General features: G+C 38.6%; 1 protein-coding gene across 1 annotated transcript; it reads right to left on the minus strand.

Annotated features, from left to right (window-relative positions):
• Positions 1 to 4,682: 4,682 nt before the first annotated feature.
• On the minus strand, positions 4,683 to 13,350 carry MARCOL (MARCO like). Its single transcript, XM_080803814.1, has 4 exons — positions 12,938 to 13,350; positions 8,116 to 8,729; positions 5,871 to 5,992; positions 4,683 to 4,903 (listed from the first exon to the last, which is right to left on the minus strand). Exons 1-4 carry the CDS (start codon positions 12,984 to 12,986, stop codon positions 4,858 to 4,860), a joined length of 831 nt encoding a protein of 276 aa, XP_080659940.1. The 5' UTR covers positions 12,987 to 13,350; the 3' UTR covers positions 4,683 to 4,857.
• Positions 13,351 to 16,861: the final 3,511 nt, after the last annotated feature.

The following is a 16,861-nucleotide window of genomic DNA, read 5'->3' on the forward strand; positions in this document are numbered from 1 at the left end:
TTAGGGACCGACTCTGTCTGTTTTGCTCATCTGTCTCTCTTGGTCACTCCCACCCAGCAGAGGCGCCTCCTTTATTGGCCTATCAGTGGGGAGCACAAAACAGGCAATCGGCAGCAGACAAGAAGCTGCAGTATCGTGTGCTATGTGTGGAAAAGATGTCCTGGTTTTTCTCTCAGGGGGAGGCTGGGGACAATTTGATCTGATGAGTACAGAAGAATGAGATGGGAGAGCGAAATCAGGGTAACTACAGATCCTAAGATAGGGAAAATGTAGGTAAGCTTTCCAAGCTATTGAGTTGGAAAGGACAAGAGAATCAAAGCCAGTCAAGAAGAGCAGTTGGCTGAAGTGTAATTAGATACAGGCCTAGACCCTGGGCTTCACAACGCCGGAGCAGAGACTCAATCGGAGATTTGTTTTAGACTGAAACTCTCCTTACAGTTTCAATGTCAACTTTTTGTTTTGAGATATTTATAGGTTCAATGTAGTTGTAAGAAATGACACAGAGCCCTCCGGCATCCCTGAGCCAGTTTCTCCCACTGGCAGCATCTTGTAAAACTAGAGGGCAAATTCCCAGCCAGGAATTGCTATGAGCAGGAGACCTCTGGTCCATGTCCGCTCTCACTACCAAGATTGTGTATCAGTTGTTTGTACACGAAGCCTGGGTATTGGTATGTTGGAAAAACTCCCAGGTGGGTATCAGCATAGCCAGCTTTGGAACCTAGCCTAAAGGATAGTAGGCACGAGAGAGACCAACTCACGGTGTTAATCCTTCCTTGATACGTATGTGCATCCAATCATCACGCCGTACGGCTGTAATTTACAGAATGTTATATGTCAATTCCATCTCAATAAACCTGGAAAAAACTAAAGGAGACTCACAGAAACAAGACTGAGACCACATGGGGCAATGTCTTAAGTTAAATAAGTGGGTGACATTAGAGGCTTTGAGGAAGGGTAAGGTATCATCAGTCATTGTCTCCCTAATTAACTAACCTCCTTCACAGTCTGATATCTGGAGTTTGGGCAATTGAAAGACTTGATTTTGAGTCTCATCTACCACTGAGTGACACATTGACACAATGTTTTGATATTCTAATATATAACTTCTTTATTTTAAATGTGGGCATAACAATTCCTGTGTCTTAGATGTCAGGGATAAAATAGAAAAGCAGTTTGCATTCACAGTTGAGTGTTGGGCTCACCTTTGCCGCCCTAATGTAACTTGCCTTTTTCCAGCAGTGGGAATAGCTAGCACTCAGGCAGGAAACTTGGAGGGTAGCACCGTTCAACTCCAATTTAATGGAAGAATACAAAATCTGGTGAGTGCAGAAAGTGTTCCATTATTCTAGTTCAGTGAATATTATTCTTAGAGGAACTCTTTGAATTATTGACAGACACCATCAGAGGCTTCTGTAGCAGATCTGTTCTTCTGATGCAGGACAATTGAGGAAAAAGGAAACTGAAGTCTCGAGTTGAAATTACTGAGAAGCCCTCCATAGCTCCCACCCTAGATTTTTCCTCTTGTATGTTCTCACCAGTAAAGACTATAAGCAGGAGAGGCAACCTATGAATCCCAGCTGGCCACATGCATTTTTGTTTTCTGTTTTTTAAATTATTCGGCACAAGGGATGTTTACATGTGTGAGTTGAAAGTTTCATGAATAAAGAAATGAAGGTATTATTCAACTTGCCTCAGAGGAAAGATAAGAAGACTGTATCTTTCAAATAATAGCGATATTACGAGAGAAGGAAGGAAAAAAAATGTGTATGTTTTTTTAAACTTCATACTGTTGAAAAGAGAATAAGAGAAGTCCACATTTACCAGTGTTTCATGAAAGACTGAATTCTTCCAGTTCACCACCTGTTTCAGAAGAAACCAAAGGGATTTGATGCCATATGCCATGCTTTTGAAAGATGTCTCAGAGGGTACCTGGGAGGCTCACTTGGTTAAGTGTTTGGCTCTTGATTTTGGCTCAGGTCATGATATCAGGATTGTGAGATCAAGCCCCACATTGGGCTCTGCTCTGAGCTTGGAGCTTGCTTGGGATCCTCTCCCTTTTTCCCTCTGTCCCTCCTTGCCCTCACTTACTCTTTCTCTCTCTCTCTCTCTCCTAAAGTGATGGGGTGGGAGAGGGAAGATGTCTCAGGCAATAACCAAGGAGCAGAATTTGCTGATATAACACCTGGTGTTCATCACAAGTGCCCTCCTTAACCCCATCATCCATTTAACCCATCCCTCACCCACTTCCCTTCCAGCAACCCTCAGTTTTGTTCACTCTAGTTAAGAGTCTCTTTTATGGTTTGCCTCCCTCTCTCTTTTTTCCTCCTATGTTCATGTGTTTGTTTCTTAAATTTCACATATGAATGAAATCATATGGTATTTGTCTTTTTTTCTGACTGACTGATTTTGCTTAGCTCAATACACTGTAGATCCATCCACGTTGTTGCAAATGGCAAGATTTCATTCTTTTTGATGGCTGAGTAATATTCCATTGTATACATACCCCCCAACTTCTTTCTCCATTCATCTATTGATGGACATTTGGGCTCTTTCCATAATTTTTCTATTGTTGATAAGGAAAGCCATCTTATACATGAAAGCCACCAAAACCTAACACAGATTGTCCCTTCAAGAAATAAGGGCAGGGAAAAAAAAAAAAAAAGAAGAAGTGAGGGCAGGGGCGCCTGGGTGGCTCAGTGGGTTAAAGCCTCTGCCTTCGGCTCAGGTCATGATTCCAGGGTCCTGGGATCGAGCCCCACATTGAGGTCTCTGCTCAGCAGGGAGCCTGCTTCCTCCTCTCTCTCTCTCTGCCTGCCTCTCCGCCTACTTGTGATCTCTGTCAAATAAATAAATAAAATCTTAAAAAAAAAGGAAGTAAGGGCAAAGGACAGCTGTGACCATCTTGTTTGCTCTTGCCACCTCAGCTAGCTGCACTATGTTGAGAAATCTCCTCTAAAGATATTTGTGTAAGAAACTAGATGTAAGAGAAATGCTAACGATAGGCACTGGAGTTCCTTTTGTCCTGCCCAGATTTTGAGAACTTGCCTTCTACAGATGGCATCAAAGCTATTCAAGCAGCATAGAGTAGGGGAATGTTTTTGATCCAATAGGCACACATGAATGGAGAGGGGAGAAAATGATGTGTAGTTAGTTATAGCTATGTACAATCTGTTCAAGCAAGGGAGTTTTACAGGCTCCAAGAAACTAGTATAAGAAACCAAGACTTTGGAATCTGTAATTGCTAAATATGACCAGAGCCTCAGTATTTTAAATGATTGCTAGATATGAGAATCACTGAGGAGCTTTATAATAATATCTGGGTTCATTCCCTGAGTTGGTGATTCAATTGTTCTACATTAGACCCTGGGCATTGGTATTTTGGAGGGGGGAACATTTTTAGAAGTAACCAAGATAAATGTGCAGCTCCAGTTGGGGGGGGCCGGTAACAGAACAAGGGATGTAGAATTACCTCTGGGACTTCATTCCAACCATTTCCCACTGTTCCAAACCAGATCTTTTGTATTTAATAAAAACATCTTATAAACTGCTCTGCCATGAGTTTTATCTTAATATTGTGGAGCTTATTTTAATGTCATTTTATATAAATTAGTTTATTCTTTTGAAAAACACTGTATGATGCTTCTAGCATTATGTTAAGTACTAACTTAAGCATATTTATTAATGGGAATTTATTTATTTCACTCCTGCTCAGAATGATCTAATTTTTCCATGACCTCTAGAAGGAAATAAAAATCATTTAAATATCATGAAAATTGGTCATACAAGTGGCTCTGGCCTGAATTTTTTGGTGCTTCTGTAATTACTGTCAGATCCCAGAAAAGATGTACCATATCACAGAACCCATGCCCCTTCTGGGTCAAGGGCTTTGTTCATATTATTTACTTGCCTGAAAATTTTTGTCCCCTTTCTTCTGTATATGGTAAAGAAGGATTTTTCCTACTCTCCTTCCCTTCCCTACTCCTGTGTCTTTCTGACTGTATCTTCCTATGTCCTCTTACTAGGAAGTAAACTTTTATGGAGCTGGTTCATTCATTTCTCACCAGCTGTGGCAAGACTGTAGGCCTTGTACAAGAGGTTGCCTCTTTACCCTACCCAGCCTGGACTGTCATTTGCTCCCAGATAGCTCTTATCAAACAGCCCTGAGAAATAGAGAGCTTCAGATTGTTGGAAGTGGTAGAGTTGATACTGTACAAGGTAATCTTCAGATGACAGTCTAGGGACTGGGACTCTTCAGGACAATAGTGATAGGGATAATGTAGAACAATGGATCACACTGAAGTCTCTTCCAGTCTTTGGGATTTCTCTAGCTATCCTCAAGAGACTTAATCAGGGAGTAGTGATGTCATAGGGAAGACGGTACCATTTATAAATAAGTCAGGGGGATATATCCTAGGCAGCTAAATATATTTACCTAATCCTGGACAATTTCTTATCTAAGAGGACTCGTTAGCTAAAGTTTCTATCTCTATCCCTTGAAAATCAATGTCTTTAATTTTCTGAAGTGTTCATAAACACTGAACTTAAAATAAAACTAATTATTATTTTTTAAAAAACTTTTCACCTACTTTTCTCACCCTAGTCCCCCATGTTAGGCAAAAAACCTATTGTGGTCTATGTCCGCAAGTTTGGGGAAAGTCTAGAAAGCAAATAATCCCAGAAATCAGAAGCAACTCTGGAACCGACTTTATTTGTAGTGGAACAAATTTGAAAATAATGTAAGATCCATCATATCAGTAAGACTCTTGCTGACCTCAGTGGAACGCCTGAGGAAATCCATTGCTTAAAAGAAATGAAAGTAAATTTTGAGGTTCCAGGTAATTTGGTTGCTGTCAATGCTTAGCATTTCCCTTCATGATTCAGATTCAGTTTTCCATTACTCATCCTGCAATCAAATTAATGAAAGAAATTAAGGATCAAGAAGTTGTGGCACCAACACAGAGAGCAAATGAGATTATTTAAAAATCACATGGGAAAGAGCAGGTCTAAGCTTTGGCTCCCCTGTTTCACACTGAGTGCTCTGAGAAATTGTGACTTTGTGCCAGTCCTTCCTTGACCCTGGGCCATGTGTCTTATGTATAAAATGAGAGAACAAGTGTCTCGTGTTTCTTCCTGCTCTAACTTTTATGGCTCTAGGGCATACTTACCTTTAACATTTATTTATTTCTGCAGGAATGATTTATTCAGCCTTTAATACATCAACTATCAAAAACAAGAGAGGTATAATTTTTACCTCATCACTATCTTTATGGCTGAACCTTCATTGATTTTGAAAGCTGAGTCATGTAACTCTTTCTTAGCCACATGTTCTCATTTTAAGCAGCCTTATAATCATCACGTTTTGTGTGGATGGACAAGCGTGCGACCCTTAAATGTTTGCCTGGATCACCAAATACATTCTCTAATACTGTTATTTAAACTAAAAATACGTTTTAATAGTCAAGATTAAGTAATCCATGGGATTCACAGTCCTGTTTATCCTCTGATACATTGTGTTTGCTGTTTTCATCTACAAGAAAAGCTCCATGGAAGCAGGAAGTAATTCTGTGTGTTTTGCTCACCACCTTCCCTCCACACGAGCAATGCCTGGTATATAGTGGAAGTTTAATAAATATTTGGTAAATGAATGACTCAATAATCAATTTATTCCTACTTCAAAAGCTGAAGGTAGCACATTCTCTCAGAAAATGCCTGAATTTACTGTTTCAGGGTTCAGTACCTTTCATGTTTCCTTGGACAAACACCCAAGGCACTATTGAGAGAAAACTATAGAGACACAGAGAAAAATGTTCTTTAACCCCTTTCGATCAGAATAATACTTTCTGATACAAAGACACAAAGAGTCATCTTACCTTTTGGCTTCATTGAATACACAGCGGTTCCCATAGGTTTTTCCATCAGAACCACAGACTGGCTTGTAGACAGATGGACATTTTGTATTTCCAGCTGGGTTCTTGATGCTGGTTTTTCCAGTCTGCAGTGATGTGAAAGACCAATAGACAAATAAAGGGAGCTCAATTTAATTCTGATATTGGAGTTAAACCAGGAATTCTTGCTAATTAATTATTGATTAAGCATTGTGCTAAACCAATTATTTTGTTAATCCTTTTATTTTAATTTAAATTACACAACAAAGCTGAAAAAAGAGTAGATTTTGCTCTGTTGTATAATCACAGGCATACAGTATATTTAATTGGCAAGCCCCAAACCAGATATGGATTGAATACCCAAGTTGGGGAGCAAACCCTGAATTAATGCAGCTCCAGAGCCCCTCCTCTTATTACACATCAGACTGCCCCACTTTAATTCTTTGTAGGCAAGTCTTCCCTTGCCTGAGAAAACAATAATTATGGAAAAGTCATACTGGCAAATAACATATGTGGTTGTATATATTTTTTAGGGGTTTATTTATTTATTTGAGAGAGAGAAAGAGCGTGCACAAGAGTGTGGGGAGGGGCAGAGGGAGAGAATCTCAAGCAGACTTCCCTGTGAGCAGGGCTCCATCTCACAGACCCTGCGATCATGGACTGAACTGAGATAGAGTCAGACACTTAACTGACTGACACATAGGCATTCCACATGTGGTCTTAATTTACTGAAACTTTCTTTCGTCTTGTCTTATCGCATGAAAGAAAATGAGGCAGGAGGTAGGATTGTGCAGAGTTAAGTACTACCTGAGGCACTAGCTTAGAAGGGAGTTACAGAGTGACAGAAGACTGTGAACAGAAAGGAGCTCTGCAAGCAGATGAGAGGAGAGGCACTAAATGAAATTGTAAGGATCTTCAGCAGGAGGCTTCATCTTCTTAGGACCAAGGAAGGTGAACATGTAGCTCAGTCTTTTCTGACTCAACCCCCATTTTCGTTTCAATCCATCTCTTTCCTTCACACATGCTCTGAAATGGACAGGGTTAGCACACTGGTTTCCAAAAAGAATGTGACACTGGGAAAGCTTAAGTGACACTGTAAACACTCAGAAACACGCTGGTGGTGGCAGTAAGTTCTGGATGGTGGGAGCGTCCATGGAAGATCACTACTTCATGCCAGCCTAGACATAAGGACCGAGAGGGACAGGCAATTTTCATTAGAAAGGGTGCCTAGTGAGGAATGACGAATCTGAGGTAAAAAATGAAATTCCCATTAAGATCACGAGATTGAGGGAGTGCTCTACCCAACTTTTGGATGGAGTAAGGGAGTGCCCAGGATCATTGCTGAATGGAAATAGGAGGCTGGCAGTTGGGAGAGAGAGAAACTGGCAAGTAAACCCGAAGCACAGCAGGACTCGGAGACAACACAGGAGTCATGGATGTACAGCTGTTTGCAATGATGTCTCGCAAACATCATCATTCACTCATCTGACAAGCAGTCCAAGAGAACATATTGTATGCCTGTCTTGTTCTAGAATTTAGGGACACAGATATAAAAAGAAATGGTACTTTCTTTAGAAGGGTTCATGTTCCAACTGAACATACAGACAATCAATTACAAAGCAATATGGTACATTCTATGAGAAAGGATATCATCAATATTTGGAATACAACTAAAGAACATCAAAGGGTTCTGTAAAATGTGGATGATGTGTGACCAAGAGTGACATGTAATGTCCAATCATAACCAATCATGACATGGGTTCCAATCATTAAAAAATCCTAAATGCCATGCTCAGGAGTTTGGGTCTTATCTTCTAGGCAGAAGAAGAATCTCCAGCTGGGCAGTGATAGGACAGATGAGATTTCTGATTTAGAAATGAACCTTGAGTGGCTTGTAGATTATGGATGGGACGGAGAAAGGCATGAACGTTAAATCTGGTGGGGATAGGGACTCAGTTCACGGAGGCCTGAACTTGTTCTTGTCCAGTATAGGTAGAAAGCCTGGTGTGGAAGTAGAAGGGAATGAGAAATGGAGAAGGATGACTCATCAATGATCATAGATGTATATGGAAATGGCCACCTCCAGATTCCTCCTCATTTTGTTGAATCACTATCACCACAAAATATCTGTTATTAGTACAGGATATTTTGTTAACTATTTCAAGTCTTGGAAAATAGAATGGCTGTGGTAAGTTAAGAGAGGGAAAAAAACAGAGAGATGAACACTAACCTGAATCTCCATTATACTGGCATTCAAAGGGTTGCCTACGTTTTTTCTTTCTTCTTGATTGTAAAAAGACCTTGATTTCCCTTGTTGGCTAGACCATCCTGGTCTTCTTTGTGGGTCAGATGACATTGAACCCCCTTGCTGGCTAGATGAGCCTGCACCCCCTTGCTGGCTAGATGACCCTGTACCCCCCTGCTGGCTGGATAATCCCAGCTTCCCTTGCTGGCCAGATGACCCTGGACACCCTTGCTGGTTGGATGACCCTGGATGCCCTTGCTGGCTAGAAGATCCTGGTTTTCCTTGTTCATTAGAAGCTTCAGCATTCCCTTTTGGATTAGAGCCTCCTGAATTCCCTTGCAGACTCCCAGGCTGATTGAGAATTCCTGGCCTTTCTTGCTGATTAAAATTCCCTGGTTTCCCTGGCTGGTTAGAATACCCTGTTTGTCCTTGCAGGCTAAATGTTGCTTGTTTTCCTTGTGTGTTGCTATCTCCTTGCTGATTAGATTCCTGTTGCTCTCCTCGATGGTTAGCTTCATTTTTTCTTTCAAGAATAAATGCAGGTTCTGGACCCTCCTGTGGCTTAAAAACATTTGTTTTCAAAATCTGGGTTGAAGACACTGGAATGATACCATAAGCACAAAAGTAAAATAATGTTATTTAACTTCAAGAATTCAAAATCAACAGCATTCATCCCCAGAGGTAGTAAGTATTTCATGCCTCTTTGATTGTTTTTAACCAAACCTCAAGACAGAAGCTTTGCATAACTTCTCATAACCTTAATGTTTTGATTCCTCCATTTTTTTCTTAACCGTATTACATGGTTCCTAAAAATCATGGGCCCAAACCAGTCTGTCCCATTTCTAAATCAGTCTGAATTACTTGAGCTGAATTATCCATGTTTCATACTACACATTCCTTTTAATGATTTCCTGATTAATCAAACAGACTCTGAGTTATGACCATTACAAACTTTCTCTCCATCACAGAACCCTTTCCTGTATTCCCAGCCTCATGCTACAGAAGATGCTATCAACAATTTTCCAGGCATAAGTCCTGCCAGGCAGGCATGAGCCCTCTTTGCATGTTCTTTTCTCCATCTCCATATCTGCTTTCTGTACTGTTTTCTTCCCCGCTTGCCCCTGTTCCGAAGGCAGTGATTCCCTTCTTCTTCAGAACATCAGCTTTATGTCCACCATTTCCCACAAGGGCCATAGCATCAATCAGTCAGCCTACTCCCTGGTGGTTATTTGTTTCTTTCTTTTGTGCTCAAACTACTGGAGGAGGTGGTAGATATTACGTGACTATTTCTTTTTTATTTTTTGTGACTATTTCTTAATACCTAAGTATCTTAGCTCTTCTACTCCATCTTTCAAATTGATTTTGGAAGTTTATCCATCACTACATACATATATATATATCTTATACATATATATGCATACACACATATACACATCATATATATATGTAAGATAAAAACATATATATGTATATTAGATAAATAGATGTATGTTTGGAATAGAATTTGAATAAATTATATATAAATATAGTATATATATTTAATATACATATTATATAATGTAATATATGATATAATATATAGCATATATTATATGGTATATATTAAAATATAAAATATATTACATATAATATATAATACATATTATATATTACATTATATAATATGTATATTAAATATATAATATATTTATATATTTATAAAATTTATTCAAATTCTATTCCAAAATAAGCAAGGATTAGACAACGATCCATAAGCAATCCATAAATGAGTGGAATGGCTTTCTAGTTGTTGAGTGCAATGGAATTCTGTTGGGTCTTATGTTTCTTGTCCTTGATTTGGTACAAGAGTGTTTCTTTTTGGCTTCCTCACCTTTTCTGTTTAATGGCTCTCTGTTCCCCCTTCCTTTCTCAACTGGGGTTTCCTCAAAAGCTGTCTTCAGGCTTGCATTGTTTTTCTTCACAGGCTTCCTTGGTAATTTTTTCTTTTCTTCTTCTTTTTTTTTTAATATTTTATTTATTTATTTGACAGACAGAGATCACAAGCAGGCAGAGAGGCAGGCAGAGAGAGAGGGGGAAGCAGGCTCCCTGCTGAGCAGAGAGCCCGATGTGGGGCTCGATCCCAGGACCCTGAGATCATGACCTGAGCCGAAAGCAGAGGCTTTAACCCACTGAGCCACCCAGGTGCCCCTTCCTTGGTAATTTTTTCAATTTATATTTCCACAAGCATACACACTTGTACTTTCAGGTAAACTTGACTAAAATCAAATGCCTTGGTGATTATCATCCATTGAGCATGCAATGGTATACCATATTGTTGGTGGTTAAGGTCTTCCCCAGGTCTTACCCAGGTCAGGAGCTTGGCACTCAGGAACCTGGCTTACTAACTGGTTGGTGTAGTGTGGGCTGGAGTATGTGGGTATGATACAGCCATTCTTTCAATCTATCAAAAAGTATATTTGAAGAGTCCATTACTATGCTGGAACTATAGTAAGATCTAGACACACAGCCATGAATAAGACATTGTTGTTGTTGTTTTAAAGATTTTAGTTATTTATTTGACAGAGAGAGATCACAAGTAGGCATAGAGACAGGTAGAGAGACGGGGCGGGGCGGGGGGAAGCAGGCTCCCTGCTGAGCAGAGAGCCCCATGCGGGCCCAGATCCCAGGACCCTGAGATCATGACCTGAGCTGAAGGCAGAGGCTCAACCCACTTAGCCACCCAGGCGCCCAAATAAGACATTGTTATTTTGCCCCAAAGAAGCTGGGAAGTCTAACAGTGGGTACAAACAAACAGACATTTACAGTAGTATGATCAATGCTCTAAGGTGAGAAGTAAATTAGACAATAGACCCAGAGTTAAGATTGGTGATAGTAGGGCATCATCTCTCCTTCCTGGAAGAGGTGACACATGAGAAGGATAGGCTATGATGTACTGTATGGGGACTAACATAACATAATAATAATAAAAAAGAAGGATAGGCTATAGCCAGAAAAATGGATAAGAAAATAATTATTTTCAGCAATGAGATGAGTATAGGCATGAGTTATAAGAACCAAACAGTGTTCCTTAACAGGCACTGACTTTAAGAAGAAATCAACTAGGATAAAGAAGTGGATGAAATGGTAAAAACTAGATCAGCTGACCTATTTTCTTTGTTACTTATGTTTGGTTTTTTAAAAGGTCATACAAGCAAATATGTTTAATTTCCAAGATATAAAAAGGTAAATAGTTAAAAATAACTTTCCCTTCCTTTCCTGTCCCAAAGCACCTTGGACAAAATTACATTTATTAGGTTCTTTTGTATTATTCCAGAGATGTTTTACATATTTACAAACATATTGAGGATATATTTTTCCACACACTTACTAGCACATTGTACACTTATTGTCTTCCTTGGCAGTACAGTGAGGTTTCTCTGTATCAGTACGAATAGAGCAATTTTATTATTTTCTCTAAGGGCTGCATATTATTTCATTTGTTCAATTTACTATAATTTATTTAAATGGTCTTCTGGCCTGGGGATAAAAATACATTATATGTTTATTAAAATAAAAAAATTAAAAAAAAATAAATGGTCTTCTGGCAATGAGTAGCTATGGTATTTCTCTCTTTTCCTAGTACAAACAATGATCTAATGAAAATCCAGTTAAAATATCCTTGCTCACATGGCTAAATTTGTAAAGTAAAAACCGAGGGTAGAATTTTTGAGTAAAAAACAGAACTCAAATACCAGAATGTGGCTTAACCACGGTTTTTTTTTTTTAAGTTAAACTTTCACAAAACAATTATCCTCACTTATTGTTTTGTATTTATCTCTTCTGATTTTACAAACTAAATACACTCTAGGCATTGCTTTATATTGTAACAGTCATATTCCTGACCCCTCTCTTTTCTTCACCCTCCAAATCCACAGAACCACCGCATCTGGTATTCGTGTACTTTCTTCCATCAACAAATGCCTACTCAGTACCTATGAAATGTCACCGGGCAAGGCACTGAAGTTCAAAAGAGATATGGTACCTGCCATTAAGGAACATGTATGCTCTAGAAGGGATTTTATCGATGTGCTTTTTTCCTCTAAAATGTATATAATCCTAATAAATGCATGTATAATATACCTCTTTTTCTCTGACACATATATTATAAAAATATAGAATGTCTGTGTCATTTATTATCTCGAGAAATTTACCAACCCTAGCTGGAAATTGCATCTTTGAAAACAGACCACGTAACTGGATTGAGGTAAGGAATGGAGCTCAACGACAGGCACCAAAGAGCTCAAGTGATGGTAGCTAATATCAGTGCAAATGTGATCCTTATGACAGCCTCTAGGAATGCAAATTTACTTTCATTTTATAAATGAGAAAACGGAGATTAAAAAATTATGTGAGTTGCCCCAAATGACATACATAGAAAACGGAAAAGCCAGGGTTAGAACCCATTTCTCTGTGACGACATAGCCCTAGATCATCACACAAAACCGTATTTTTTAGGGAACGTGAGCTTGAGAGTATTCACAAACTCTCATAACCCCTTTAGATTTCATTTTCTTTCTAGTGTAATGTATCGCTTTTCCCATTCCCCTGCCTCTGCTTCTCTTCAGCCGCACAAGACTCTGTTGTCTTACCTTGTCCTTACTTATATGCCTTTGGTCTGTATTTATGCTGTCAGAAATGACCCTCTCCCTTTTCTCTGTCTGATGGACATTTGTCACTTTAACATTTTCCGACAAAGTATTGCTAAGTCACTCAACGTTTCTAATTCTTTGAGAGTTGAAGGAAAGTCTTCGAATGAAACTTTTCTTACCTGAGAACATGGCCACGAACATGAAGGGGAGGAAAATGAAAGCCTTCATGTTAGAGTCCGCTGTTTCCGAAGTCTTCGTTGGATGAGGGAAGGGTAACTCTTCAGTAGATGCTTTCTGAATAAACCATCCTGATCACCATCATGTTATATATTTGAAAAATCCTCCACCCTAGTTGCTAAACACTGTCACTTTGTATAAAAAAATAATAGAGTAACTCTCACAAACTGGAAGGTGTTGCTTCTTGAGTGGATTGCCATTTTTAAAATTAGCTTTACACTCCAACTCCCATAAATATCCAAAATGTAATATGGTTCTATCAGAAACCTATCTTACAGAAAGGAATAAAAATGGTGAAATCCATCTGGGAGACTGGTAAATTCAGTGCTCAATTTTTTTTTTAATTGTTAAGAGATGACTGATCTTCAGTCAGTACTGTTACTGACCTTGTAAGTTTGTAAATCCACAACAGACATTCCCATGACATTTTCCCACAGGTAAATTATGTGCCAATTATTTACCTCAAATTATATTTTAAAAGCCAGTAAAAATGCATCAGGTATTGGTCATTAAGAAGTGATGAACGTTTCCAGTGGGAATGATGATGTATAATGTATTTTTATGAGGAAACAAAAAACAAGAGATCTTCTGTTTGAGAATAACATTACACCATTGACCTTGCCTTAAGCTATTACGCCAAACAGAAGCTCATGCGAAAATCACCGTGAGATTTTTAGTTAGTCATAAAGTCAATATTATGAAACAGTGAAATACTATGTTCAACGTTGGCTGCCATATATAGGAGAAATTTGAATTAATTGAGGCCTGGCTAAAGCAGAATGACCTTGATAAAATGGGATCTAAAAAACACATAGCAGAAGGTTGGTTAATTGTAGCAGAAAATGTAAGCTTGAGTAAAGACAGACTTAGGAGTGATGTTGCCATTGGATTCATCATGTGAAGGACATTAGCATGGAGGAGGAAGGTACTATGTGATCTGTGTAGTTCCAGATGGCAGAACTCATCCCAATATAAGGAAGTGCAGGATAAATATTTTTGAATTCTAAAGAAAATTTCAGCTTTGGGAAGGGAGGTGAGATAGGTGAGTCTTACAATTCCTTCTCATTCTAAAAAGTCTTCAGATTTAGTGGTTCTGGATTGCGTTTGATTTTCATTTCAGCTTCTTTACAAGGGCAATTTTGAAAATGATGAGTGATTTCTTTTAACCAAGCCAGCAATGTTAGGGCATCAAAAAGGACAAGTTTTAAATTTTTCTATAGTAAAAAGGCAAGTTTGTTTTCCCTCTCCACAATAATAATTCTGTACTGAGATTCAGTTGAATGTCAGAACAGGCTCAGTGAATCAGAAGGCCTGGTTATATATATGTGTGGATATATATACAGATATAGATATATAGATAGATAGATATCTATCTCCATATAATATACCCCATATTATTAATATACATATTTGAAGACCAGAAAAATTTAACCAAAATTTCATTATGGCAAGTTCCAAAACACAGACAAGTTGAAGGAATTATGCAGTGAAAATCCATATAACACTACTAGGACTCTTCAATTAATATTTTAGTACATTTGCTGTACGATATATTGATCAAAATGGATAAATCTGATACAAGTTTTTTTCATATCCAGATACTCATTAGAGACCTCAATTCAGTGAATTCCCAAAGAGCTGCATTTGCATTTTTACCTAAACAATTGCTTTGTACATACTTAGTGCCATTGGCTGGTCTACCCATGCTTTTCTCCTAGCTCCGGTGTTACCACACTTCAGAATAGTATATGTAAAAAACAAATATCATGTGCGGATACTGCAGCAAGAAGATGAAGTCTCATGAAACCTCTGCTCCAAGGTCTTGGAGACCCTCTCACTAATTAGTAGAAGCTATTGCTGGTTGCGCTGAGTAAGGCAGTGCTTTCTCTATGTCATTGTTCTCCAAGCCATGCCAAAGGGTGTTTTGGATAATTGCTTTTAATCCTCTAATTTTCTTAAATGGAACATTTAATTTCTTCTTTAATGATGGGACTCCTCCCACCTTTAGAATTGTCTACCATTGTCATCTTCCTTTACAGTTGGGAGTCATGTCAAAATTTTGTCTTGGAGTAGGCTCACGAAATGAGGGCATGACCATTTACCAGTGAAGGCGAAGGGGTGTCCCACATATCTTGGAGTGGGATTCTAGGTCGAGGCTACTTTTGTAGTGTTCTTCGTGTTTGGGTGGAAATAACAAGAGCATTAGGGTCAGATGAACTGAGGTGTCTGTCACTCCTCATTTTAGCTGTGTAATCTTATGCAAGTTAATCTGTCTGTCTCTTTGTCTCTCCATCTGTCTCTTTTCCTATCTCCCTTTCCTCTTATGTCAAAAGTCATGATAATAATACCCTATTGAAGGAGTCCAATTTTGCAAAGTATTTTGTTGTGGTTTGGAAGGAGAAAGTTCATTCCTGAAGTTTAGTGATCTCGGTTTCTGATTGTAAGCTGTCTTCTAGCATCCCGTGTCTAGTTACCTGATTCAGACCCATGAAGTCATCTGTCATGCAGCTAAAGGGAAGGAAGCTTTGAGATCCTTATTAGCTCTCTTCTGAGGAATACTTTAGCCACTGTATTTCCTTTCAATTCTTCCTTCGGGGGAATAGCACATGGCAGGTTTTGTTCTTTGAACCTCACATGTGTAAAGATTGAGCACAGTATAAGATGGAAGGCAGCAGCTACATAGCATTCACTAGAATATTCAGACATGGATGCAAATAGGTTGAACTGAATTCAGCAGAAAAGCAGAATATTTGGTCTGGTTTTTGAAGTATAATTCATATTGCATAGAAGACATAACACCTCTTAAATTCAGAGTCAGAGGGAGGCTTGCCATCCGGTTACCAAGTCTCATTAAATAGTTCACAATATTAAGAAAGAGGCAAAAGCTCAGGCACTAGGTAATCACTAACTGAAGGCCCTTTGCCATTTCTTGGTTGACTTATTAATTGGTCATTTCACCCAATCTTCGCCCACGTAGAGGCATTAGTTTCAGAACACAGAGTCCTGCAAGGTAGCAGATGCTTGAGATAGAATCTTGGGTAACTTCTCTGCTTTGGGTGTCAAGTTCTGCACTCAGCACATAGTGCTCATCAGTTTGATACAAACTGAAATTCAGATATATTTAATTTTGTCATTATTTATTGAGATGATGCATATATCTGATACCCACACTAAAATATGCCATTAATGGCACCTATTGTTATACCTGTGGGAGTCTTTGGGATTAGAACCATGACTCTTTCATGTATTTGTTAATTTCACATTATATACAGTTACATACAGATATAACTGGCCACGTTTATGTGTACATATATTATGAGCATATGTGGCCATTTATTGTCTGTGGCCCAATCAGATACAGACAGCCTGTGACATCTTAGACCATAACATACTTACGGCTGCTTTCTAGACATTTTGTGAAAAGACTCAGAAACCTTGAAATTGTGAGCCCAGGCTATGTGCACCCCCATAATTTCCCACAGGAGAGAAAACAGATTGGCCAAGGACATAAATTCATTTGTTCACATACCATCTCTGTCACACAAGTATACTGATTCACTGGTCTTTTCAAAATATTTGACTTCCAACTTGTATGCCCTATATTAAGAATAACAAATATTTAGTAAACACCCAGGACCAGACTCTGTGCCAAGAACTTTATATGAATTATCTCATTCAATTCTTAAAGCAACCTCTTTTATAGATATTGTCTTCATTATTCCGATGAAAAAACAGAGATTGTTATGGAATTTTGTGACAGAGCCCATCTTCTAAATTATCTCTCTTAATTGCTATAAAATATCTTCTGCCTGGGTTAAAACTCAAACAATATGACCGACCCTTTCATCTAGATCGGTTGCCCCCTG

Source organism: Martes martes (genome assembly GCF_963455335.1).
Source record: "Martes martes genome assembly, chromosome: 5".
NCBI classification, from domain to species: Eukaryota; Metazoa; Chordata; class Mammalia; order Carnivora; family Mustelidae; genus Martes; species Martes martes.

Bases quoted from the DNA above. Each gene is read 5' to 3' on its own strand.
- MARCOL (XM_080803814.1), bottom strand. From the start codon at position 12,986: ATGAAGGCTTTCATTTTCCTCCCCTTCATGTTCGTGGCCATGTTCTCA. The intron at 5,993-8,115 runs GTTAGTGTTCAT...ACATCACTGCAG, and splicing joins CCAGTATAATGGAGATTCAG to ACTGGAAAAACCAGCATCAA. The intron at 4,904-5,870 runs GTAAGATGACTC...ATTTGATTGCAG, and splicing joins GTATTCAATGAAGCCAAAAG to GATGAGTAATGGAAAACTGA.